General features: G+C 43.8%; 1 protein-coding gene across 2 annotated transcripts in view; it reads left to right on the plus strand.

Annotated features, from left to right (window-relative positions):
* The window catches only part of LOC148013588 (uncharacterized), a 149847-nt gene that overhangs the window by 115844 nt on the left and 8676 nt on the right, over positions 1-25327 (plus strand). For both annotated transcript variants that reach the window (XM_087668511.1, XM_087668510.1), the window contains exons 9-14: positions 8352-8790; positions 10316-10440; positions 10595-10846; positions 10999-11196; positions 24539-24934; positions 25162-25260. In XM_087668511.1, coding sequence (XP_087524637.1) covers positions 8352-8790; positions 10316-10440; positions 10595-10846; positions 10999-11196; positions 24539-24934; positions 25162-25260 — 1509 coding nt within the window. The remainder of the gene's footprint in view (positions 1-8351; positions 8791-10315; positions 10441-10594; positions 10847-10998; positions 11197-24538; positions 24935-25161; positions 25261-25327) is intronic.

The raw sequence follows: 25327 nt of genomic DNA on the forward strand, positions 1-25327 counted from the left end.
GAGGATTAATCCTGTGGTCTGTGCCGAGGTCAAATTTTGAACCGAGGATGGAGAATTTTAGACCGAAAGGGTTTAAACAGGAAAATTGTTACATGTATGCCATGTGTCACAATTTGGGCATAAATTCCCAAAAGAGAGAGAGGGGGCAGCACAAAAACGAGTTTCAATGCATGGGGGGCTCATTTTTGTGAAAGGGAGATGGATTGCTACAGATGGAGAGCTCTTGAGAGCTGGTCTACCTTGTCTATGATGCACAGAGGCTTGAGCTTGCTTCCCACTCTCTCTCTTTCTCTCCCTGACAGTATGGTTATTCTGCAGAATCAAGGGCCTTTCTTCTGATTCAGGTACAGCTGTGTGGAATATGTTGTTTTTGCATGAGGCAAGAGCCTCTTTTCTCCAGGAACAGGAGCAGTTGTTTGCTACCCACAAGCAGGAACAGGTGAGGGTGGTAACCTCACCAAGCAAGTGTCTGAAACAGCATTAAATCAGTTCTGATTCTGGACTATTCAGAGGTTATTTGAGAGCCCGATTGATGTCAGAATCAAGGGGCACTTGGCCTAGATGATGCAGGACAGTGCAGGGAACAATATGAGCTGAGAAGAGGTGTCAGAACAGGTCTGAACCAGTAATTACAGTGGGCTGAACAGTACAGGGAACAGTATGAGTTGTATACAGGTTTCAGAACAAGTTTGAACCAGTAAATACAGCAGGTTGAAATGGTCAATTCTGCATTCCAACCAGAAGATTTAGACTTGGGCAGAGTTTCCCCTCCTGGTCAACTTGATTTGGGTCAGTAATTGTACTGTTATGTTGCCAAATTTCACTTAGAATAGGTGAAAGACAGCCCATTGTACTTTCTCTCTTTAAAAATAAAGAAATACCGCAAGGGGCGCCTGACTTAGGGGCCAACAAGATGTCTGTGTGGCAAAAGGAGCATTCTAGCTTCCTGTATTTCTTCTTGATTCTGTGTCTTTAAGTTCAAGTAAAGTGGGTGACTGTTAAATTGGGTGAAAGCATTTATATATTTTGGTTGTACACTACGGCCCTTCCCAATGAACAGGCCGGTTACAATTCCTTAGTCATTGATGTGAGGTGGTGAGAGGATCGAGGTGCAGCTAAGAGTGCAGTAGACAGTGTGAGAGTGAGAGAGACAGAGTGAAGCACGACACCCAATTGAATAGACTGAAAGAGTGTGGAATGAAAGTACAAAGTACAACCCTTAAACCTGAGGGTTATAGGGGGTGTTCACACCCGAACACGGTAAGTGCCCATAAGTGTGTAACATAAGCACATAAGCACATATGAAAATAAGACTATAAGTCTGGGGGAAAAAACCTCTCCTACCGAGAGTAAAAGTGCCCCAGTGTTCTACTGATCACCGACACTCCCATATGAGCGTAGGCGTAAGTGAGGTGTGAGTCAAATACCTAACAAACCCCCCTGGAGTGAAGAGTGATCAAGAGTACAAGGATCATCCGCCACCAAAGGATATCAAATTTTAAGCATCGCGAAATGCTTCAAATTTGTCACGAGGAAGAGCTTTGGTGAAGATATCTGCCACATTACTGGTGGTAGGACAATAGACAAGGCTGATATCACCTGCATGTAGCCTCTCTCTGACAAAGTGATAACGAATCTCAATGTGTTTCGTGCGGGCATGAAACACTGGGTTCCATGCCACTGCAATGGCACTCTGACTGTCAGTGAACAAAGGAGTAGGCTTCGTAACAGATACATCCAGATCAGATAGCAAGCGTCTAAGCCATACGCATTCAACTGTGGTAGTGAAAGCTGCCTTGTATTCAGCTTCACATGACGATGTGGCAACAGTGGATTGTTTCTTGCTAAGCCAAGAAATGCAAGAAGAGCCAAGAAAGAAACAGTTGCCACTAGTGGAGTGACGTGTATCATAATCACCAGCCCAATCAAAATTACTGTAAGCATGTAACTGCAGTGGTCCCCCCTTGGCATAAAGTAACCCAAGAGATCTAGTACCCTGCAAGTAACGAAAAACACGCTTGACAGCTTGCCAATGTGACATACGTGGCTGATGCATATACCTACTCAAAGCTGAAACTGCAAACTGTATGTCCGGCCTAGTGTTGCATAGGTAGATAAGACATCCAACGCAGGACCATATGTATGTATATCAAACAAATCACAGTCATCATGTAATGACAGTTTCAGTCCAGGTTCCATGGGGGTACAAACTGGCTTGCAATCCTGTAAGCCAAACTTCTCAAGAAGCTGCCCAATATACCTTGACTGTGATAGCCCAATACCTCGAGCACCATGTATGAATTGGATGCCCAAGTAGCAATGCAAAATTCCCAAGTCAGACATGTCAAAAGTTTGCTGCAAATTTTGTTTGAATGCTGAAATCTGATTAGCATGTGTTCCAGTGAGCAAAAGGTCATCAACATAAAGACATAATCAGCATAGATCCCCCTTCTTTACATACGTAAAGGATAGACTCAGATGAGTTGTTTAGAAACCCCTGACCAAGCAAGAAAGCATCTATTTTTGCATACCAAGCTCTAGGAGCTTGTTTCAAACCATATAGTGCCTTTTTGAGCTTGCATATCAAATGTTCTGAGCCTTCAACTGCAAAACCAATGGGCTGCTGTACATAAACTTCCTCCTAAAGTTCCCCATGTAAAAATGCAGTCTTGATATCCAGCTGATGCACTGTCCAACCATAATGTGCAGCCAAAGCAATCATAGACCTGATGGTCGTCATACGGGAAGTAGGAGCAAATGTCTCCTCATAGTCAATGCCCTTTTTCTGTGCGTAGCCTTTAGCTACAAGCCGTGCCTTGTATTTATCAATGGATCCATCTGCTTTCCTTTTCAGTTTGTAGACCCATTTCGTTCCAATGGCTTTCTTCCCAAATGGCAAAGACACCAAATCCCAAGTTTGATTCTTAGTGATAGAATCTAATTCAGCTTGCATTACTTCCATCCAATGCACACTGTGTTGTGCATCCTCAAAACATTCAAGCTCTTCATTATCAAAAGTACTTGCTGCCATAACAAACTCCATGGTATGTGCTGAATCATGCAAATGAGTTTGCCTTCTAGTACGACCAGCCATGGGTGCATCCAAAGGACTATCTTGCATAGTCTACAAATACCATCTAGGTAACTGTCTAGCTTCCTGACTGTGTGCAAGCTGTTGCTGAATTTCAGTTTCAGCATTATGCTGAATATTCCGATCAGCCAATGGCTGAATTTCTGCACTTTCCATAGGAGCAGCTGGCTGAATATTAGGTTCATTTTCTGAAGCTCCAGCTGAATCACCAAAAGTAATGGGCAGCAGCCCTTCAAAAACATCACGAGCAGCCTGATATGTGTCCAAACCAGCCAAGGATAATTCTGATTTTTCATCAAAAACAACATCCCTGCTGACAAAAAACTTCTTTATAACAGGATCATAGAGTCTGTAGCCCTTGCTCTCACTGCTATATCCCATAAAAATGCACTTAACAGCCTTGTTGTCCAACTTTTTTCGAAGTACCTGTGGAATATGGGCATAGGCAAGACACCCAAAGGTACGGAAGTGGCCAACAGAAGGTTTACGGCTATTCCAAGCCTCAAAAGGTGTGATAGTCTTCAAGGCTTTGGTAGGGCACCTGTTCAAAATATGGCAAGCACACATGACTGCTTCCATCCAAAAACTATGAGGCAAGCTCTTTGCCTTCAGCATACATCTGGCCATCTCCATGAGTGACCGATTCTTCCTCTCTGCTACCCCATTCTGCTGTGGAGTATAGGCAGTAGTGTACTGATGGACTATGCCTTTCTGCTTCAAAAAAGAATTCAGCACAGAGGACATGTATTCCCCCCCTTGGTCCGAACGGAGAGTCTTAATTTTGCATCCAGATTGATTTTCAACAAGTGCACTGAAAGCCAAAAATGCATCATACACTTCTGACTTCTTTTTCAAATAGTAGACCCAGCAAAAACGTGTAAAGTCATCAATGAATGTCACAAAATAATAACAACCGCCCAATGACATTGTTTGCATAGGCCCATAAACATCTGAATGCACCAACTGCAATCTGGTTGTTGCTCTGAAAGCAACATCACGGGGAAATGAAAAACGATGAATTTTCCCCAAAATGCATCCCTCGCATAAGTGCTCAGGAGGTCTCTCCAAGAGAGGTAAGCCATCCAGCATCTGAGTACGCTGCAAAAGCATCAAGCTGCCAAAGTTTACATGCCCCAAACGAGCATGCCATAACTCCTCTTGTATCGTAGCAGGAGTAAGAGTGGATGTCAAGTATGCCGATTGATCTACTGAAAGAGCATCCAACTCATATAAACTATGACACAAAGATCCTGTCAAGACCAAAGTCATGCGTTCTTTATCTCTAACCATGCAACGGTCATCATCAAATGTGACCTGCAAACCACAACGTGCCAAAGAAGAAATAGATAGCAAATTCTTCTTGATCCAAGGCACAAACAAAGCATCCTGCAGGCGGAGAATAGAGCCATCAATACCACGAACAGGGTATGATGCATTATTGACACACTGTACAAATTTCCCAACGGGAGGTGCACTAACTGAAGCAAACAAATCTCTGTGAGATGTAATATGCCTAGAAGCACCATTGTCAAAGAACCAAGTGTTAGCATCCTCTGTAGAGCTAAGTGCTCTATCAACCTAAGAGATGTCATAACTGCAAGTGTAAAAACAATAGTCCCTGTCTGCAACAAAGGACGCGGACTCACTAGCAGTGGAAGGAGTAGTAGAAACAGACATTCCTAACTCCTTCTTCTTCTCTTTGGCAATGCGCTTCCTGCACTCAGTGATATAGTGGCCTGGCTTCTTACAATAATGACATTTTCCCTTTTTAGCTTGCGTCCCCCCTTGTGTCTGATTCTGTGATGTGCCAGAAGTACCAAAACTCTGTGGAGCATTTTTCACCTTGTTGTTTTTGCCTTTCTGTCTTGCCACAAAAGCCTGCTCAGAGACTATAGCATTCACACCACTATTTTTCCTTGCTTGCTCCTCCTCTAGAAGCAAACTAACCAGCTGAATAAAAGTGAGTGGGTGCTTGGCAATCCTCATGGTGAGGTTCAATGCAGTATGAAAAGACAAGTACGAAGGAGGTAAGGAATTCAAGGTGGTGGATATCAACTGTGCATCCGAAAAATACTCATCTACATTCATGAGCTGCTCCCGCAAATCTTGAATCTTATTCAAGTGATCCTGCATAGAATCACCCTCATTCATCTTCAAAGTCTCTAACTCTTTCTTCAAGAAAGAGATTCGAGTCCCATTCTTTCCTGCAAACATATGCTCCAAAGTCAGCCATGCATCTCATGAAGAAGATGCTGAACGAATGTGAGGGATGATGGACCGCTGAACTGCCAAAGCAATTAGCGACAAAGCCTGTGCATCTCGTGTATCCCAAGCTTTTTGAGCTGCAGTTCTTGGAGGAAGTAGCTGAGGTGGAGCAGCTGAGGTCCCCGTTGTCCACGTGCCCCTTGAGGAGGAGGAGTAACGGGAGCTACAACTCCGAGTCAAGTTTCCTCTCCACTGACATAATCCCATAAATTCTTAGCCACTAATACATTCTTCATCATGAATGACCATAGCGAATAATTGTTTCCATCCAATCTGTCTTCCTTGGATACATAGGTAAATACATCACCTCCCTGATTTGCCATGATGACAAATTTCCAAAGACAAATGAGCAATGTCAAAGCAGTAAGGGCTGGAAATCTGCAAATTTCCAGAAATTGCAGCAAGCACACTTCTGCAATTAATGTGCAAGGGTGTACTCTGTCAAGAACTGTCTTTAATGCACGCTTCCCAAGGTGCAAACTGTGCTCAGCAACACTATAATGTCAAAATCCCCAAAATTTCTGCCAAAATTTCTGTTACAAATACCCCAAAATGTGCATTTAATGTCTCTGTCACAGACACAAGCACATGTCCCAATGCAGAAAATTGATCCTGCTGTTGCACGAACTCCTGTGTTTGAAATAAAAACTGCAAAATGTTACCTATGCAGAATGATTGCAGCTAACTGACGCCGTGCACGGATCCCGAGGCAACGTGTGCACACAGGAACAGGCTGGGCTTCTGCAGGTACAGGAGGCGGCGTCCTACGAACAGATGGCTCGTGCAGGCCAATGGCGCGTGCAAGCAGGGTTGGCGCACGCTGGGCAGAGGAGGCGGCGCCCAGGACTGGCGGTGTTTGCAGGTGGCGGCAGCTGCAACTGGCGGGTGGAGACAGGTGGCGCGCTGGCGGCTGGAGCTGCGCGCTGGTGGCTGGAGCTGATGGCGCAGGCTAGCTCAGCGCAGGGAGGCTGCGCAGGCAGACTGACAGGCGCAGGGGCACGCTGGGCAGACGCAGGGCAGAGGACACACTGGGCAGAGGTGGTGGCGCCTGCAGGTGTAGCGGCAGCACGCAGGTACAGGGCGCTGGCACAGGTGGCTCGGCTGCGATCGGGACTGCACATTGCAAACAGGAGCTGAGCTCAAAGCTGAGTTCTGATACCAAATGTGAGGTGGTGAGAGGATCGAGGTGCAGCTGAGAGTGTAGTAGACAGTGTGAGAGTGAGAGAGACAGAGTGAAGCACGACACCCAATTGAATAGACTGAAAGAGTGTGGAATGAAAGTACAAAGTACAACCCTTAAACCTTAGGGTTGTAGGGGGTGTTCACACCCGAACACGGTAAGTGCCCATAAGTGTGTAATAAAAGCACATAAGCACATATGAAAATAAGACTAAGTCTGGGGGAAAAAACCTCTCCTACCGAGAGTAAAAAGTGCCCCAGTGTCCTACTGATCACCGACACTCCCATATGAGCATAGGCGTAAGTGAGGCGTGAGTCAAATACCCAACAATTGAGGTGATAGAAATCTCCCAAGTTTTTCCCAAAAAGAAGCTGGTGCAAGCCTTTTAGGTTAGGAGGGGTAGAAATAACTTTCTAGGAGATCTTCAGAATTGATGGCAGCTAGGGTAGCCTCTCAGCAGGTCGATCTTCTACTCACCAAGGGGGAAATCTTATCTCTAGTCTATAAGGCAAGATGATTAGTTTTTACAGACTCCAGCCCTTTGTCCTAGACATCATTTGTAATACTTAGATGATTTATTGCACAAATGCAAGTATCTGACCAGTATTTGGGCTTGCAGGTGGGGCTCCTTGACAGCAGGGTAGTGCAATAGTTTGTCCTTGAAAAATTTTAGTGAGATACCCACTGGCTTTCAGAGGATTCTATTGTGGTTTAAATTATGGGTTTTGCTGGCCACAAGCACAAGATCAATGGCACTACCCTACCTTAGTGGCTCGTGCTGCGTTGAAGTCTCCCTATGTGATGGCAAGTGGTTGGGCGGCACAATTCTTACAACTAGAACTGCTCCTGCAGAGCCTAGGCTGATGGTTTGGCCTTCAAGTTGTTCCCAGACATTTTATTCATGTTGCATATGCCCGGACATTTTATTCACGTTTCAAGAAGATGGCAGGCTGATTTTGGATAGATAGTTGTAATGACCATCCTTCCCTAACTTACCTTGGAGAAGGATCATGGTGATAGAGCCAAGAAGAAAGAACCAGCAGCTGGGTGATCCGATTGCTTGGCAGAAGTTTCATGAGTGGCAGCTCTACTTTTGAAAGGTAATAGTCCTGGACAAGCTGGATTTGGATTGTGGGGAGTGGTTTTAGATAGCCTCTGTGGTATCTATGATTTCACTGAATTTCTTCTGCTACACAGCTAGGGCTGATATACAATTCAATGCGTGGGCTGATATTGATTGGACCCTGGAACTTCATACAAGAGAGGGCATGTTACTCACACTATACGATGGTACCTTGGTCAGTCTATACCCCTCTGCATTGGTTTCTTCTTCCAGTTCCCCAGACCTGAGAGGCTTTGTATAAATTTATTGCAGGTGCAGTTAGGCCGAGAGCTCTCCTGTTTTCTGATCCCCCTATGCATTGAGCCAAAGTACTACAATGGTATTTCTTGCAGTAATACAACTAGCCACTCTTTTGTGCAAATAAACAAAATGCTGCATGTCTTTTTATTTGAAGAATCTCCTGCTGATTATGTGCAAATCAATCTTTCATGGCCACACATTTGAAACTATTTCATTCTGGCTGGTGAACCTAGACATTTCAAAACTGCAAACTGCTTTTTGGCCCAGCTCTTTGAAAGCTCCATGCCTATAGTTCTTAATTTTCAACACCTGTTTTGAGGATCATTACTTCAAGTCACAAATGATAGCTAGTCCCTACATGAATCATGAATCATGCTGTACACTCAAGATTAATGCTTTAAGTGAGTCTCTTTTTGCTCTAATATCAGTTCTATTAAATATTTTAAGTGCAGGACATGACCGCAAGGTACTATAATCAGCTCCTAAGTGAAGTTCCTATGGCCTTATTAAGTGTACCTGTAATCTTGCATTGTGTGATCGAGCAAGTGGTATTGAGCTCTTCCTGTGCTTCAGAATCAAGGGAGTCCCATTGGGAAGAGAAACAAAAACAAATACATGACCATCTTACCAAGTGTTTCACAAAGCTAGGTCAAAAGAAACCAAATGCCTTTCCTTGTGCTGAATGTAGCAAGAAGAAACCCAATCTTGAGTGCAAGAAGATGACAGGAGAGAATGAAGCCAATGAATATTTGGATGTAGTCCATGTGTTTGATAAGGTGGGGGTGATAAGTGCTTATGTCTCTGAAACTGCCCCCAGGGAACTGCAAACAATGACAGCTCTCAATGTCATTGAGGTAGAGAAACACATGTCAGGATTAATCCCAATTCCAGGTAGAACATTGTTATCTTCTTTTTATTCAATAAAACAAACATGAACTTGGGCTGAATAGGTCATCGCATGTTTAAATTGAAGGAAGCTGCAGAAACTGTAGAATTTGCATGAATTTGACATTGGATTTATTTTTTTTAAAGAAGAGGAATATCAATTAACAGATTCTTAGAAGAAACTTTTGCATGGTAACAAGACAAACAAAGCCCTGTATAGGACTACAGTGTCACAAATACAAGGGCTGTGTACAAAGGCAGTACAGTGGGCTGAAATGCCAAACCATAAATCATCTAAATGGAAGAAGGTGCCAAAATCCCAAGTGTAAAGAAAGGCATCTCTCCTCATGCACTCAGAGTCGCCTGCAGTCTCTCCCATCTGCCAGAGAGAGTGTGAATGATCTTGAGCCAATTCCTAGGGATAGAGTCTCTTAGCAATGTCCTGCAAATCTATGGAATGGGATTGTATCCCAGGCCAAGTGGACCAAGTAATGGTATTAGCAACCAGTTCTCATCTTTGATGATGTTCCTCTGTAAGAAGTTGGCATGGAATCATGCTCGAGTGCTGACTAGAAATGAGATAAGAGCGACTCCCCTAATGAGTCGTGGAATAAGCTGCTGCTGTGAATGTAAGAGTCCATTAGATGTGCGCTTGGAGGATTGTGGCAGCGTAGCAAGCTTTGCATCTTCCAGGAGATCAGAACTAGAGATTTTGGAGGGTTTTTCAGGCTCACAACTGCTTACATTAGACCCTGGAGATCTTTCTTTTTTTCTGAGAGAAGAAATTTTTATTAATAACACCTCAGAGAAAGCCCCGTGAGGTAAAAATACAAAGTACAAGGAACTATGTAAAGAGTGTCTAAGTACATCATAGATACAATGGTTCTGTGGACAACCAGTGGGCTATAGAGCCAGACCATCTGAGGGGCCATATGGAAAAAAGTTCCTCCAAGTTCCTTGTAGTTTTGTATTTTTTACCGTGACAAGGAACTTGGAGGACTGGCTGTGTGAACTTGGAATACTGTGACTCTTTGCTTGCAAGATGACCCTTGAGATGAAAATACAAAAAAGACCCCTATCAGCAGCAAGAAAGGTGGTGAGCTGCAAGACTACATTCTATGAACTAGCTAATTTTGGAAAAGCTTGAGTAGCAACAGGCTTATTGAATCATATGTCAATATTACAAGACTTTCCTTTTCATTGACACTTCACTACTTTCCTTGGGTGTTCAAATGGCTATGCAAGGCATGCCAAGAGAACAAGCTAACCCCTTTGCGAGCACAGTCTGAGCCATCCCCATGATAGTATGGTTTTAGAGTTCCGCAAAGACGGTCCCTGTGAATGCCACGTGAGAGACAAACTAATCATCAAATGCCAAGATTCTGGGGTTCAGGCCATCTATACCTTGAACAGTCATGCTGCACGTGCAACACACACACTGCTGAAGGAATTCAAAAAAAAATTAGAATGTGGACAGACATGTCAGATGTTGCTGTTGGATAAGATTTTCTTATCAACTATATTATTTCAGGTAAAGATCGACAAGGAATGCCTAAAGACCCCATTTTAACCAAAGAAGAAAGAGGCATACTAGGTACCATGATTGAAGAGGATGGTCGTTTCTCTAACCCCACAGTTCAAAGATACAGAAAGTTGGTAATTAGCTCTTTCCAGTCTATTGTGAAAGGGTCTCAAACATTGTAGCCTTTCTCTGTCTAGTGTCCTCACAGTCCAATAATGCATAGCCATTCTAGTCTCTGTATAGGTGTGCTTCAGAAGTCTATAAAGGCAGTTCTGGTTGATTGCACAGATGAAATTGATGGAATTGGTGAAATCAGAGGACACCCAAGAGATGGACTGTATAGGAAACTGCATATCAAATATCAAGGACTTCCAGTTCATAGAAACTTTTCCAAATACTGTGATTTCTGAAGTTTACTCAAAGGCAAGACTGAATCGTCCATTTCACAAAACCATTTATGATGAACTGGAAGACTGTTTGTTATCAGTCCTTTATGCAGCAGAAGGAGACTTCCAATGTACATACAAGATTCCTTGTGAGGTGAATATATTCTGAGATGTTGCATCACTTTTTTCAAATTCATATGACACTGGTTTTCTTGCTCATATGCTTCGAAATTAGCTGTTAAAAGCACAATATTAGAAGCAATCTACCCAAAAAAAAAGGTTGCTTAGAAGCTACATCTTCTGCAGGTACCTTTTGGAAATTTTTGTCAAAGTAGTGAAGAGAGTAAATGTCTGAAAGTTTCTTCGATGGCTTATTCACTAGAGAAATTTCAAAGCCAAATTACTGAAAGGAAACTCTTTTATTTATGTGAAGGCGGTGGCTTACTATCTTGTGGCCTTCCTACTTTATATGCAAACAATGATCTACAGCCAACACTTTATATGGTAATTCACACACACACACTCTTTTTTTTTTCGTAAAAGGTAATTGTATGAATTACAAGAAAAGATTACATGATTACATGATTACAAGAGAAACGAGGGCCCTAGACCAACGTGTGGGAAATCCCCGTACTAATGTACTAAAAAGGTTACACCAATCATGGCAACGACCCAGAGGTAATTGCCATTTGCCAGGGATGCAAATCCTCCCGAGGGAGCAAGTCGGAGTGTCGAATGAGATCTAGTTGCCAATGCAAGAGCCCTTTAAGCTTGGCAATATGTCTCGGTACATTAGAGGCCGAATCAAAGAGAAAAGCATTGCGCGTTGTCCAAATGTGCCAGCATCCCCAGTATCTGAAAAAGTGAAATAAGATCTGCATATGTAACTGTGGCGGTGTGGGGTACTTTTGGCGCACAAAAACCCAATCGAAAGGAGTTAGTGAGGACCCCACCACCGCGCGCCAGATTTGCGACAAGAGTAACCAGATATTCTTGGCGAGTGGGCAAGAAAGAAAACGATGTCGGGCCGATTCCGCAATAGTGGTACAGAAGAAACAATTGCCATTCGAGATTCGACGCTTGGAAAGGGCGGCAAGAGGAAGACCACCAATCATTACCCGCCAAAGAAAGACTTTGCATTTGAAAGGTGCCTTATTCCGCCAGCCCTCCATCAGTGTCGCCTGCCACCATGACATCGATTTCCGCAGTCCCCAAACAGTATTAGCTTTCAGACCCAGCCAATGGTGATCTTGAATGAGAAGATGATACACCTGATTAGTAGAGGCCTTTTCCAGACTCAACCGGCCTGCAAGGTCCCAGTCCTGCCAAGGACGATCCACAGCCAGGGCAGGAAAGGGTTACCTACTCTGAAGCTCCAACAAAAGCTTTTCCCATAAACCACGGTATCCGCGCGGGATCCTGAAGAGTCTCCTAGCAGTCCAAAACGATGCGAGGACATTGCGAGTGGCAAGAGTAGCATCCGCAATCGACGTCACACCTAAACGGGCCATGCGGTTAAATCTCGGTCTGAGCTAATGTTTGTCTTCCCATGAAAGTAATCTGGATACTGCCAACAATTCCAGCTAAAAGGAGTTAGTCTGCAAGCGGTCCCCTACTGGATGCCAACGGGCCTTTTGGAGCACCACTTTCCAAGAGCCGACCAAGTGCAGTAACAAAGAAGAAGAGGGACTAGAAAATCGAGAGTCAGCATTAAGAACATGCCACCAGGAGGCCCGAAGCCGTGTGTTACCATGGCGTAGCCCGCCGTCCTCAAGAAAATAACGGGCTATGATGGTCCACGGGTGATGATCCACACACACAGCACGAAAAAGAGACCAACGAAGAGCCAACATATGAGTTTCTGCATCCAAAATAGCGCCACCACCCATGCGTTTAGGGGTGCATGTATGTGACCATGAAATCCATGAAATGCCTGCCTGCAGGGAATCCTTCTTCCATAGCATGAAACGAATGGGATGAGTGAGAGCCTTCAAAGTAGTAGGCGTCCACGGCAGCAATGGCAGGAAATAAGTTAACATTGGTAGCATAATTGTCTGAGCCACTTTAAGGCGCATATGGAAAGGCCACGCTTGCGACTTCCAATACATAAACTTCGCTGCCAGTTTTTGTGAAATCCACTCCAGTAGGTCCTTTGGCCGTACATCCACTCCCAACGGGTATCCAAGATGCCTGACAATGGATCCACGGGAAACCATCTGGCCCTGCCAACCTAATGACTGTAAATCAGGCTCCGTGCAACTGAGAATGGCCGACTTAAAGGCATTGATGCGAAGACCAGAGGCCTGACCAAAGAGCGTCCAAACATCTAATGCCTTTCGAATGTTGTCCCTGTCTGCCCGCAAAATCATAAAGGTGTCATCAGCCAAAGATTGGCTAATGAAGTGCTGCCCCAAAGGAAGAGACAATCCTACCAGCTGAGCAGAAGCCGCCATTGAGGATAACATTGAAAGGACCGGGTGAGTCGCCAGGGCAAAGAAGAGAGGACTCAAAGGGCAACCCTGTTTGACCGAGCGTGCAAGGACAAATGGCTCTGTAACCCCACCATTGAGCATAACTCTTGAAGAAGCCGTAGCACTAATGGTGTAGATCAATCGGGATATCCGGGTACCAAAGCCCATAGCAGACATGAGATCTGCAATGAAAGACCAGTCCACATAGTCAAACGCCTTTTCCAAGTCCAATTGAATCAATACCACTTCCTGACTGGAGTGCCGCGCATAGTCAATAGCCATTTGCACATTCAAGATATTATGCAGAATGTTGCGGCCCTTGATGAAACCGTATTGGAGAGGATGCACAATAGCTGGAAGGTGCTTGTGAAGCCGATTCGCCAGCACTTTGGAGAAGATTTTATACATCGAGCCCATCAAAGAAATTGGTCTCCAATGTTGTAGCTTTGACGGCGAAGGGACCTTGGGAATCAGTTTGATAAGGCCTTGTTTCCATGAGGAAGGCATGACCCCTGTTTCCCAAACCTGCTGACACATGACCGCCAATGGCTTTACCAACTGCGTGGCCGAGTTCTCAAAGAATTCATTAGTGAGACCATCCCAACCAGGACTTTTATCCTTCGGCAGGTGCAACAAAACATCCATAACCTCCTCCTCGTAAATATCCGCCTCCAAAGTGGCTTGCATATCAAGTGGAACCTGCTGGCGGACCAGATAATAGAAGACCAAGCGGGCATGCGTAACCTGGCTAGAAGGCGAGGGAGAAGAACCAAGAAGTTCCATAAAATAATTTCTACACATAGTGACAATGGTCTGTGGATCAGTGACCATGCGACCTTCCGAATCCTGGAGTCGAGTCATATTTCCGTGAGCCGGAGAAGCATGCAAGGCGCGAAAGAACTTATGAGACTGGCAGGCACTATCTTGCAATGTGTCAGTCAAGTTATGCAGCTTGGCCTGCTGATAAGATTTCAACTGAAAGACTTGAATAAGATGGGCCAAACGCCTTTCCAGTGACAGCAGAAAATCATCATCTGGGGAATCCACGAGCAAGGAACGGACCAAAGCCAGTAAGTCCTCTGCTGCATGTCGACGTCGCCGGCAAAGAGAGGCATGATGAATCCCATACTGGCGAGCAATCCGCTGCACATTAGAGAGCAGCCGGGCAAATGCAGCCAGGCCGTCAGAGGTGAAGTCCAATAAGAACCTCTCAATCAATTGCTGCATATAGCCCTGAAAAATGGGATGCTTTAAATAAGAGGAGTTGAAATGTAAAGGAAGCCTATCCAGCAACTGCATAAAAGGTGCAATAGATTGTGCCCGCATCTCAAGCTAGAGGGGGAAATGGTCCGACAACACATATTGCTGCAAGACCTTCATTTCTAGCATCTCGGGCAAAAAATCATCCCCTTGCATGATATACATTCGGTCCAACCGCGACCAAGTAGTTGCATATTGTGCGGAATGAAAAGTAAAGCCTGAAAAAGAAGAGTGAAGCCACGACCAAAGATCTTGCTTAAGCACGCGCAAAGCAAAAGAATTCCACACCCGGCTTTCCAGCGTATCCATTACCGAATGTCCTGAAGTGGACTGAGAAGAGTCAACACACATATTGAAATCTCCCATCAAAAACCCCCTTCGGCCAAGTGACATGGAGCCCTGCAAAGTCGACCAGAGATCCCGTCGGGATGCGGGATCATTCGGAGCATAGAGGCCCAGCAACCATAAAATCTCTCCTTCAAATAAGACTTCGATGATGACCAGAAAGCGGCCATGCACATCATTTTTGACAAGAACAGGCTGGTATTTCTCATGGACAATCATCAGCACGCCCGAATAGTGCATAGCATGTGTCCCTGCATAAAACAGACGGAAGCCATGACAATCCACAATTTTCCCTGCTTCAGCGTGACTTTTGTGCTCAACTGCACACAATACATCCCACTGGTTCTCATGCAAGACAGTCCACATGGCATGTTGCTTATGGCGAGAGCAAATGCCTCGCACATTCCACGTGGCTATCTTCATATATCTTCAAACAAGGGAGTCAGGAACGAGGCGCTTGTTACCTCGCTTTCACCTTTTCCGCGAGAGCATCTAGGACGCCCTCATCCAGAAAATCAGCCAATACTGCAAATGAATTATGGCGACCTGCTTTAGAGGTAGAAGGAACATCCACTGCCTTGGGAGTGGGGCAGGGATAACGCCGATCCCAGGGTGTAATGACATTACCTTTTGTATCAAACGCCAGCTTAGCAGGTGGGCCCATGGGGCCGTCTATATAGGCTTTCCTTGTAGACTGATTACGGGGGCCAGACAGAGCCATAGTACGCGTAGCCGACTGTGAAGTGAACATTTCTTTCCGGTGCATATACGTGCGCACGGAATCCTATGAAGTATTAGGCCCAGGATCCGCCCGGCCTGCATCCAGCTTTTTACCTTTTTTTTGACGTGCCTCAATCCAATCAGTGCTACGAGAATCCAAACCCAGGACCTACTGTTTGCCTTTATCCACGACATTTGGTGGCTGAAGGGCCTCCTGTGTCGGGGCATCAAGCACCATGTCATCCTTAGGCAGCACAACCGGCGCATCCTCGGAAGACGGTTGCCTTTCAGGGCATTTGGCCATGAAATGCCCCAATTTACCACATGAAAAGCAGTGGCCTGCAAAGTTGCCCCATTTTAAGCGAAAATGCAAAGGATGCATGCCAGAACAATTGAGGCAAAGCCACGCAAGCCTTTTCCTGGCTGTGTCCCATAACATGCATAAACGATTTCGATTCATAGCCCTGAGGCTTGGGGGCACCAACACTGTTCCCACAACGGCCATTGCATCCTTCAACAATGGCCAATAAACCGCCGAACAATTCTCCACTTCCACCCATACCAGGCATTCTCGTTGAAGCAGACGCTGGAAATCGCCCATAGGGCGCCAGGGTACAACATGGACCAAGCGGCGATCAAAGAATAATGGCAGCTTGGACAAGAGCTCAGCTCGATGTGTTTCCGATTTCAACAGCACCTCATAAAATCCGCGAGGTCCAAGGAAGATCTCCTCGACACACTCCCCTTGCAATAAATGGTGCATCCACTAGCGAATATGTGAAAGCACTAGGATCTCAGTGAAGAAAAGTATAACTGCACGGTCATAAAACACCGAGAAGGACCGCAAGACTGATTTACACACACACACACTCTCTCTCTCTCTCTCTCTCTCTCTCTCTCTCTCTCTCTCTCTCTATGTGTGTAATGGGCAGTATAGGATAACAAGATTACAAAGTGCAGGGTGACTCTAGGCCAGCATATACGAACGAGGTACAATGGATCCAACAGACACAAAAGGACGAGTGTGCAAGAGGCATCCGAGGACTAGACAGACACATAGGCTCAAGAGTGTTGATGAGATTTAGCCGCATGGACCTGGGCTTTTGCTGCCAATGTCTCCAGTACACCATCATCAAGGAAGTTTCCTAGCACCGCAAAAGGGTTCGGTCTCTAAGGTGTGGCCCATGAAGAGGGTCCATCTGCAAGGTGGGAAGTAGAACCTAGATACTTGTGATCCCATGGAGTAATGACACGACTAGCAACATCAAAAAACTGTTGGGCTGGAGGGTCGCGGGTGTGCTGTTGTTGTTGCTCTTTAGGAGGCTGCGGATCCTTGGGAGTAGTAGAGAGACTCGAGCAATCAGTGCATCCAAGGATTTGTCTTGGTGACACGAATAAGTGCGGATCAGGTGTGGCAATGAAGGGTCATCAGGTACTGTAGGCACTGAAGTCTCATTGGCTTTCCCTTTATTGTGTCGGGTTTCCATCCGTCCCTATGTCTCCAAATCTAAAGGAGGAGCCAGCTGCTTGGGTTTAGACTGATTGGGTTGAGTTATCTATTGCTTTATAGGACAAGGTGGTGCATTTTGATCCTGATCCATGGGCTAGTCTACCAAGGTACTCTTTCAATCTGGACATTTTGCCAAGAAGTGACCTAGTTTACCATAGGAGAAACAATGTCTAGCAAAGGTACCCCACTCCAGCCAAAACTAAAGAGGCCACATACCATTGCAATTGAGGCGCAACCAATTTACTCTCTTTCAGGTTGTATTCCATAGCATGCACAACCAATTTTGATTGGCTGCCTTCAGACTAGGGGGCACCAACACATAACCCACTGCACCCATACATCCTTGGGAAGGCCCCAATAAACAACCAAGCAACGCTCCACTTCCACCCATACCAAATACACCTGTGTAAGTAGGCATTGGAAACCTACCATTGGACGCCACAAAACAATATGCACCAACTATTTATCAAAAAAGAGGGGCTGTTGATGGAGAAAATCCCATGTCAAGGGAGAATGAAGCACAATCTCACAGAAGCTAGATAACCGGTGAAAATCTCCTCCACACCATCAATCTAAAGAAGATAATTCAACCATTGACGGATAGTGGCTAGGATGGTTGATGAAGAAGCAAATCACACCTCGCTCATGAAAGGCAGAAAAGGAGTGACGAACCTCCTAAGTATTCACTTGTACATCCAATATTTCTTCCTCCACGCAGGCAAGAATAGCTTAATGATTATGCTCGACATACTCCCCCAAAAGAGAGTTAGCAAACTCTAGCAACTTGTTCCAATTTGGCTCTTGCAAATCTTGTGAGATAGAAGCCACCTGGTCGTCAAGCAAAACAGAGAATCACCCGAGTTGCAATGGAAAATTCTTCATGCTTGCTACTTTTGACAGAAGGCTGAACATCATGGGGTTACAAGACATCTTGTCAATGCAAGGCACCATATCTTCCATAGTGCAGTCCATGAGCAGGCACCAGCAGGCATGTCACAAAGGCAGGCCCTGAACAGAAGTAATGCAACAAGGTGCTCCAAAGAGTAGGGCCTCAGGGTGCATAGTGCAGGATGGCAGGGCATCCAAGTGGGTTCGAGCAGGTCGAGGGGGCAGGTCAGGTAGCACAAGCCTGGACAACAGGACTATTGTAGGGGCAGTTGACGGCAGAGTGGCCATAGCTCTATCATGTCCTTGCACTCTCTCACTCATTGGTTCCATCTGCGTGCAAGTCAAGATAGCCCGCAGTGCTTTGTAGAGAGCATGTCAAGCAGATGCAAGTTAAAGGCGGCATGGTGCAAGAATAGGCTGAAAGTGGCATGGTGCAGGAGTAGGCAAATAGGATGATGCAAGCCTAGTGTAAGTGATTTAGGGCAACACCTTGTGCAAACGAAGAAGTGAGACTACTTGGTGAAAGAAGCAAAGATATATCGGTAATTTTTGGGATGGGATAGCAAGAGTGCATGGAAGATGTTTCATGAAAGACAACCCCCCATACCGATTACATCACTGGATACTTGGCTTGACTATGAAAGACAATTGTATGATCTGCCAATACACCCACCTATGCAGCCCCCACAGGTTTGTAGGCCAACACAGTGGTCTTTCTTTACCTAGAAAATGGTTAGGGATGTAATTTATAGATTACAAAATGGGATGGTACAAGATGAGGATGGGCTAGCGGTAGAACGTTTCTCACATGCTTGCGACATACTAGCACATATGTTCGATAGAGTAGTATGCGAGGTCTTCCCCTACAACCTAGTCAAACAATACTATAATTCCACTCTTCAAGAGCAGTGATCCTTTGATCCCTAGTAACTATAGGACTATCATGATCGGCCATACCTTGGCCAAGATATATGGATCTATAGTGGAACATGAACTCAGTGAGTGGGCTGAGATGCAAGCATAGTTGTCAGGTAGGGTACGGTACGATAAAATATGGTACTAAATGGTACCTTAAGATTTTATAAGGTACGGTACGATATTAGTACCCCAAAAAAAAATCTTGATTATTTTGGACTAAAGATAATAGAATAGATGTTTCAAGTCTAAATAGCAATGCTATCAGAGTATATAAGATGAATACTGTGTAACATGCCAAAATCTTATGCTGCATGCACAACATGCACTACTGCTACCTATAACTTATGACTACATAGATGGGAGTGGATACATCATACATGAATGATCATACAATAAGAGAAGTGTGGGCTTGAGAGAGAGAAGGTTGAGGGAAATTGTTTGAATCTCAAATAACCTAATCTCATGGGAGAAACTTATTAGTATAAGGAGCATTTAGCGCATCCCAAAGTGCAATTCAAATAGGAAAAGATGTATCCATTAAGTTGGTACCTTATGGTACTAATACGTAAGGTATGATACCTAAAGTATGATACAATATGAAACCTTTCATACGTGGTACTAGTGCAACTATGGAACTTGAGAGAGAGGGAGAGGCTAGAGACAGAGAGAGAAGGTTGTGTGTGTGAGAGGCTTGAGAGAAAAGGAGGGTGTGAGAAGCTTGAGAGAGAGAGAGAGAGGCTTAAGGGAGAGAGAAATAAGAAAGAAAGAAGAAAAAAAAAGGAAAGGAGAAAGAAAAAAAGAAAGTTGTAGGCTTGAAGGAGAGTGGCCAAAAAGTGTTTATTTTTTCGTACTAAATCGTACGGATATGTACCGTACCGTACTGTACGGATCAGTGTGTGCTACGTACGAAGACAACCTTGGTTGCAAGGCAAGAGAGCACAAGGGCATGCAGGCTTCAGACATGGATATACCACACTTGACCATATCCTCACACTCAAAGCCACTATCAAGGAGGATCAAGGATCTATTGTTTCTTTGTAGATTTTTGCAAAACTCTTGATATAGTGCCTCATACACACATTATGCAGAGATTGTAGGATGTTGGAGTGCCAGGAAGGTATACAATGGTGTATCTATGCATTATATGAAGTAGTGATAGACCTCGGGGACTATCAGAGAGGATTGATAGTACCATAGGAGTGAAACAAGGATGCCCACTTTCACCCACATTGTTTGATTTATATATAGATGAAGTGTCTGATTACATTGATTGAGATGGAGGAGCCGTAGCCAACCTAGTAGTGATGTTGATACTAATATTATTGTATACAAATGACATTTTTCTTATTTCGAACTCACTAGAGGGATTGCAGTAATGCCTCAATGCTTTATACGTATTTTGTAGAGATAGAGATCTCACTGTAAACCTTGGGAAGACCAAAACCATGGTCTTCAATACTTCAGCACCATGGGTGACTAGATCCATGTATTAGTTCACATTTGGAGAAGACATAGTGGAGCATGTGAGGAAATATGTTTATCTAGGAGTTAACTACCTTCTTTGGCCCCTGATTTACATTGAGAGGGGCATCAAAGGCACGTTTGGCGTGGGGCTATGTAGCACTAAGGTCACTTGAGAGTCGATGTGCTCACATATAGTTCCAAGAGCATTGCACTAAACTATGGTTGTTTGATACCTTAGTAACACCTACACTACTATATGGAGCAGAGGTATGGGTGTGTAGCTTATACCACAGGTGTCTCAATCCACTCATTATCAGACCGGAACACAGAGAGATTATTATGATAGCTGGGATAGCATGGAAAGACCATTGATCATGATAGCACATATGACCACTTCCAAGGAGGCCACACCACAATTGGATCAGAGCCTTTATCACAAGACACCAAAGACTCACTACCAAGCATATCTAGGGAGCAATTGGGGATCGCATCATAGTTGAAATCATGTGTAGATCTTGAGATTACTCACAGCCTACAATCCCCACCACATTTTTTTGTACATGATTTTGTCAAATTTGGGTTTCATTTTCTTTTTACCGATGGGACAACACTAGACATGGTTCTACTCTAGCATAGTCCCATCATTAAGTTATTTCTGAGCATTTTTTCGTAGGCCACTTACTTTTCTCCACAATAGAAAGTAAACGAAGTCATGCCATTAAATTAAACCTGGGTTGAGCATCTTTTTTTACTTCTTATGAAACTAACAAACTGTGAGAAATTCACACTACATAGAATTGGCATGCAATCTATCCTCTACTAGTTGCCAATCCAATTTTTGATGCACGACTTTCCATGAACAAACAAAATCAGTCAATAAAACTGAAGATTGGATACTAACAGGCTGATCAATATTGAGCACATGCTACCATGAACCATTTATTTAGTATCTTCATACACAATACCCCTATCTTCAAGGAAAAACCAGGCAATGGAAACCCAAGGCTTATGACTAGTACACATGGCTTGAAACAATGACCAACAGAGAGCCACTGTGTAAGTTTCTACATCCAAAATGACTCCACTGCCGTCTTTTTGAAAATACATATATGGCCCCATGAAACCTAGGAAATTCCAACATGCAAAGAGTCATTTTTTAAAAGCATAAAGTGGGTGGCCCAAGTAATGTACCTCAAGCTAGTTCTAGACCAAGGCAATAGGGAAAAGTAGCAAGCATGCATAAGCAATATAATTGTGTGCGCCACTTGAAGGTGCACACGGAAAGGCCATGCTTGATATTTCCAATAAATAAATTTAGCTTCCATCTTGGCGGATATCCATCTTAGCAACAACTGCTTAGGCAAAACATTCACCCCCAAAGGGTAACCCAAGTGCCTTGCAATATCCCCTTTGGGAACCACCTCACCTTGCTACCCGAGGGCTTTAAAATCATGTTCGATTCAGCTCGTGAGAGATGATTTGGAAGTATAAATGTGCAATCCTGAAGCATGGCCAAACAAGTCCTAGATGTCCAAAAATTTATAGCAGTTATCCCAATCAGCTTTCAATATCATGAAAGTATCATCAATCAATGCTTGACCAACTAACTACTAATTCGAAGGGTGAGACAAGCCCTATGTGTAGCAAGAAAAAAAATAGGGGGAATCAGAGGGCAGCCCTATCTAACTGATCGAACGAGAGTAAATGGTTCAATAACACCACCATTCAACATGGCTCTAGAGGGCATCCCTATCTCACTGATCGAACGAGAGTAAATGGTTCAGTAACACCACCATTCAGCATGACTCTAGAGGATGCACTCTTGTGAATGGCGTAAATCAAATGAGACATATAGGACCCAAAACCCATCATTTGCATGACCTTAGCTAGAAAAGACCATTCCAAATAATCAAAATCTTTCTCTAAATCTAAGTGTGTAAGAACCACCTCCTAATTGGAATGCTCTATGTAATCAATACCAATTTGCACATTCAGAACGTTGTGGATAGTGTTCCTCTCCTTGATAAATCCATGCTAACAAGGATGCACAATGTCAAGAAGGTGCTCATGAAGGTGATTAGCGAGCACCTCGGAAAAGATCTTATACATGCTACCCATCAACAGGAGTGGTCTCCAACATTTGATCATCAAGGGCAAGGGAACCTTTGGGATCAACTTAATAACACCTCTTTCCATGAAGCATGCATAATTCTACATGCCCAAATCTCCTGACACATAGCTATCAACGGCACCACCAGGCCACTAGCGTAAGTCTCAAAGAATTCATTGGTGAGACCATCCCATCCAAGACTTTTGTCTCTTGGTAAATTCAACAAAGCACCCATTCACCTCAAGCTCGCGAATATCAGCCTCCAAAGGAGTAGTTATTCAGGAGAAAGATGATCCCAAATCAGCACATAAAACACAAAACAAGCATGAGCAATGCCATCCAAATAGGTCTGCTGCAAGCCAAGAAGATCCATTAGATATTGCCTGCACACATGCACAATAGTCTAAGGATCCATAACCATTCGATTATCAGCATTTAGGAGCCACACCATATTCTCCCTTTCAAAGGGTACATACAATTGCCAATGGAATTTATGAGAGTGATAGGAGTTATCCTAGAGTTCCTCAGTCAAAGCCCTAAGTATAGCCTGCTAATAAGAGAGTAATTGAAAGTGTTTGATAAGATCAACCAAATGCACAGATAATGATACCAAGAAAGCATCAACTAGAGAGTCAATTAGAAGGGAGCAAACTAATGCCAACATTTCTTCAGCAAGATGCAAGCATTGGTTGTGAAGGGAGGCATGATGAATTCCATATTGCCTAGCAACCCTTTGCGCATTGCCAATCAACCAGTTAAAAGATACCATTTGTTGACATGGAAAGCCAATCTAAAACAGATCCAATAACTGCATCATGTAACCATCATCATGCTCAAACAAGAGGAATTAAAGGGCAATGGATGCTTGCCCCAAAACTTTGCAAAGGTACAAGTGAGTTGTCTAAAGCATTACAAACTCCTGCGGAAATTGATTTGACAAAACATACTGCTGTAAACCTTTCATTTCCGAAATCTTTGGCAACGATCCATCCTCATGCATCACGTACATGCAATCCAACCGGCTCTTGTTGCTATATGTTGGGGTGAATGGAAAGTACCTAGGAGTTTATGAACACAACCAAGGCCAAAGATCCTCCATTAATATTGCTGATGCAAACTCATCCTAGTCATCACCTTTGGAGCATCCACTACACAATGTGCAGAAGTAGAAAGTGGGGGATCCATGCACATATTGAGATCACCCATCAACAAACCGGCTCTACCAAGAGAAAGACTTAATCTAACTTGTTTCCATAATCACAATGATGTGAGACATCATTTGGGGCATAAACTCCAACCATCCATAAGAGTTCGCCCTCAAAAATGATCTCGCTCATTAGAAATGTACCAATCATATCATTCTTAACTAAACTAGGCTGAAATTTCTCGTGAATGATTATCATGACACGAAAATGCCTCATTGCAGTTCCCCGAGCATAAAACAACTTGAACCCATGGCAATGGATAATCATGCCTACTTTGTGATGTTTATGAACGATTATCATGACACCAAAATGCCTCATTGCAGTTCCCCGACCATAAAACAACTTGAACCCATGGCAATGGATAATCAGGCCTACTTCTTTGTGATCCTTATGCTCAACAACACAAAGCACATCCCAGAGTGCAAGTGGTAGTCTGGCTGATGCCTCCAAAGGACTAGGTTTTTGGACAGCCCAACTTCCATAGTCATGTGCTGTTGGCACATATGGAGTATGTGGAATGCATTTAGTTTTATTCTACTTCTATAGAGTTATATCACCCATTTGAGAGGCCTTCTCCATTAGCAGCCTGACATCATTGAGCTAATAGACATTCTTCCTTGATAGGATCTGCTTTCTTGGCACACTACTGTTTCTTTGGTTCCCTTATCAGTCATATAGACGGTTTGTACTTGGTAGTCATGTCGCATTTTGTGTTTTGGTAATTAATAAAATTTCCCTTCACCAAAAAGGAAAAACGTGTTGAGCATATGTACCTTATTCTAAAATCCTTTGAAGTAATATAATTAGCCACATCTTTTGCTGCCCAAAAAAATATTAAAAACTAGTATTGTTAAATTCATATAATAGAAGTGGTTCCACCCAAAAAACCAATGTGTTGTTGGTGTAGCTTTATAGATTGCAAGTTATTTGACAAGCTCCTGCAATGGATGTTTAGGATGGAAATGCTTATGCATTACGAACTTTCACAAGGGGCAATAAATCTGAATCAGAGCTATTGGCTTCCTTTGAAGATGGCCTAATCTTGTGTTTCTTCCTGAATCAAGATCATTCTGTAAGCCTTCAAATTTTGAATCCAAATGGAAATGTAGTAGAGTTTGGTTCAGAAGGCGTTATATACATGTATCCTGCCCATGTGGCTTCAGAGTATAAAAACCTCTGCAGTGAAACAGGGCAAGAGAAATGTAAGACTGAACAGAATGAATGTAAAAATGACATAATCCAGACTGGTATCCCAACTGCATTGCTTGCTACAAAAAAAGATGAGGAAATTTGGCGATGTATTCTAGCATCTGGTTCAGTTATCTCAGGCAAAAGGGATGGAGACTTGCAGGTAATCTCCACTAAGAAACGGATATTTTCACCTCGTGGAATAAGTGTCTCTGGTATAATATTGTGAGAAAGGGAATTAACTTGTGGCCTGTTGAAGTTGGTATGATTCCCTCAAGGTCAAACCTATAATTCTAGTGTGGAAATGACAACAGCTTTTTAGTGATTAATATGCTCTCTGCAGATCCTACATAGGAATGGTAATGTTAGTGATTAATATGCTCTCTGCAGATCCTACATAGGAATGGTAATGTTAGTGACTATAAAGCATCACAGATTGGTGGTCAGCAGTGGATGACAACAAATTCAAATGGATACCAAGTAATTCAGGTACCATGAGTGTGAATAGAGACAATACATATGTCCAATAATGACATTGTCATTAGCTTTAAATGAA

The sequence above is a fragment of the Lygodium microphyllum genome, chromosome 26 (assembly GCF_053477565.2).
Source record: "Lygodium microphyllum isolate KBCC chromosome 26, Lygodium_microphyllum_v1.1.10, whole genome shotgun sequence".
Taxonomy (NCBI): Eukaryota; Viridiplantae; Streptophyta; class Polypodiopsida; order Schizaeales; family Lygodiaceae; genus Lygodium; species Lygodium microphyllum.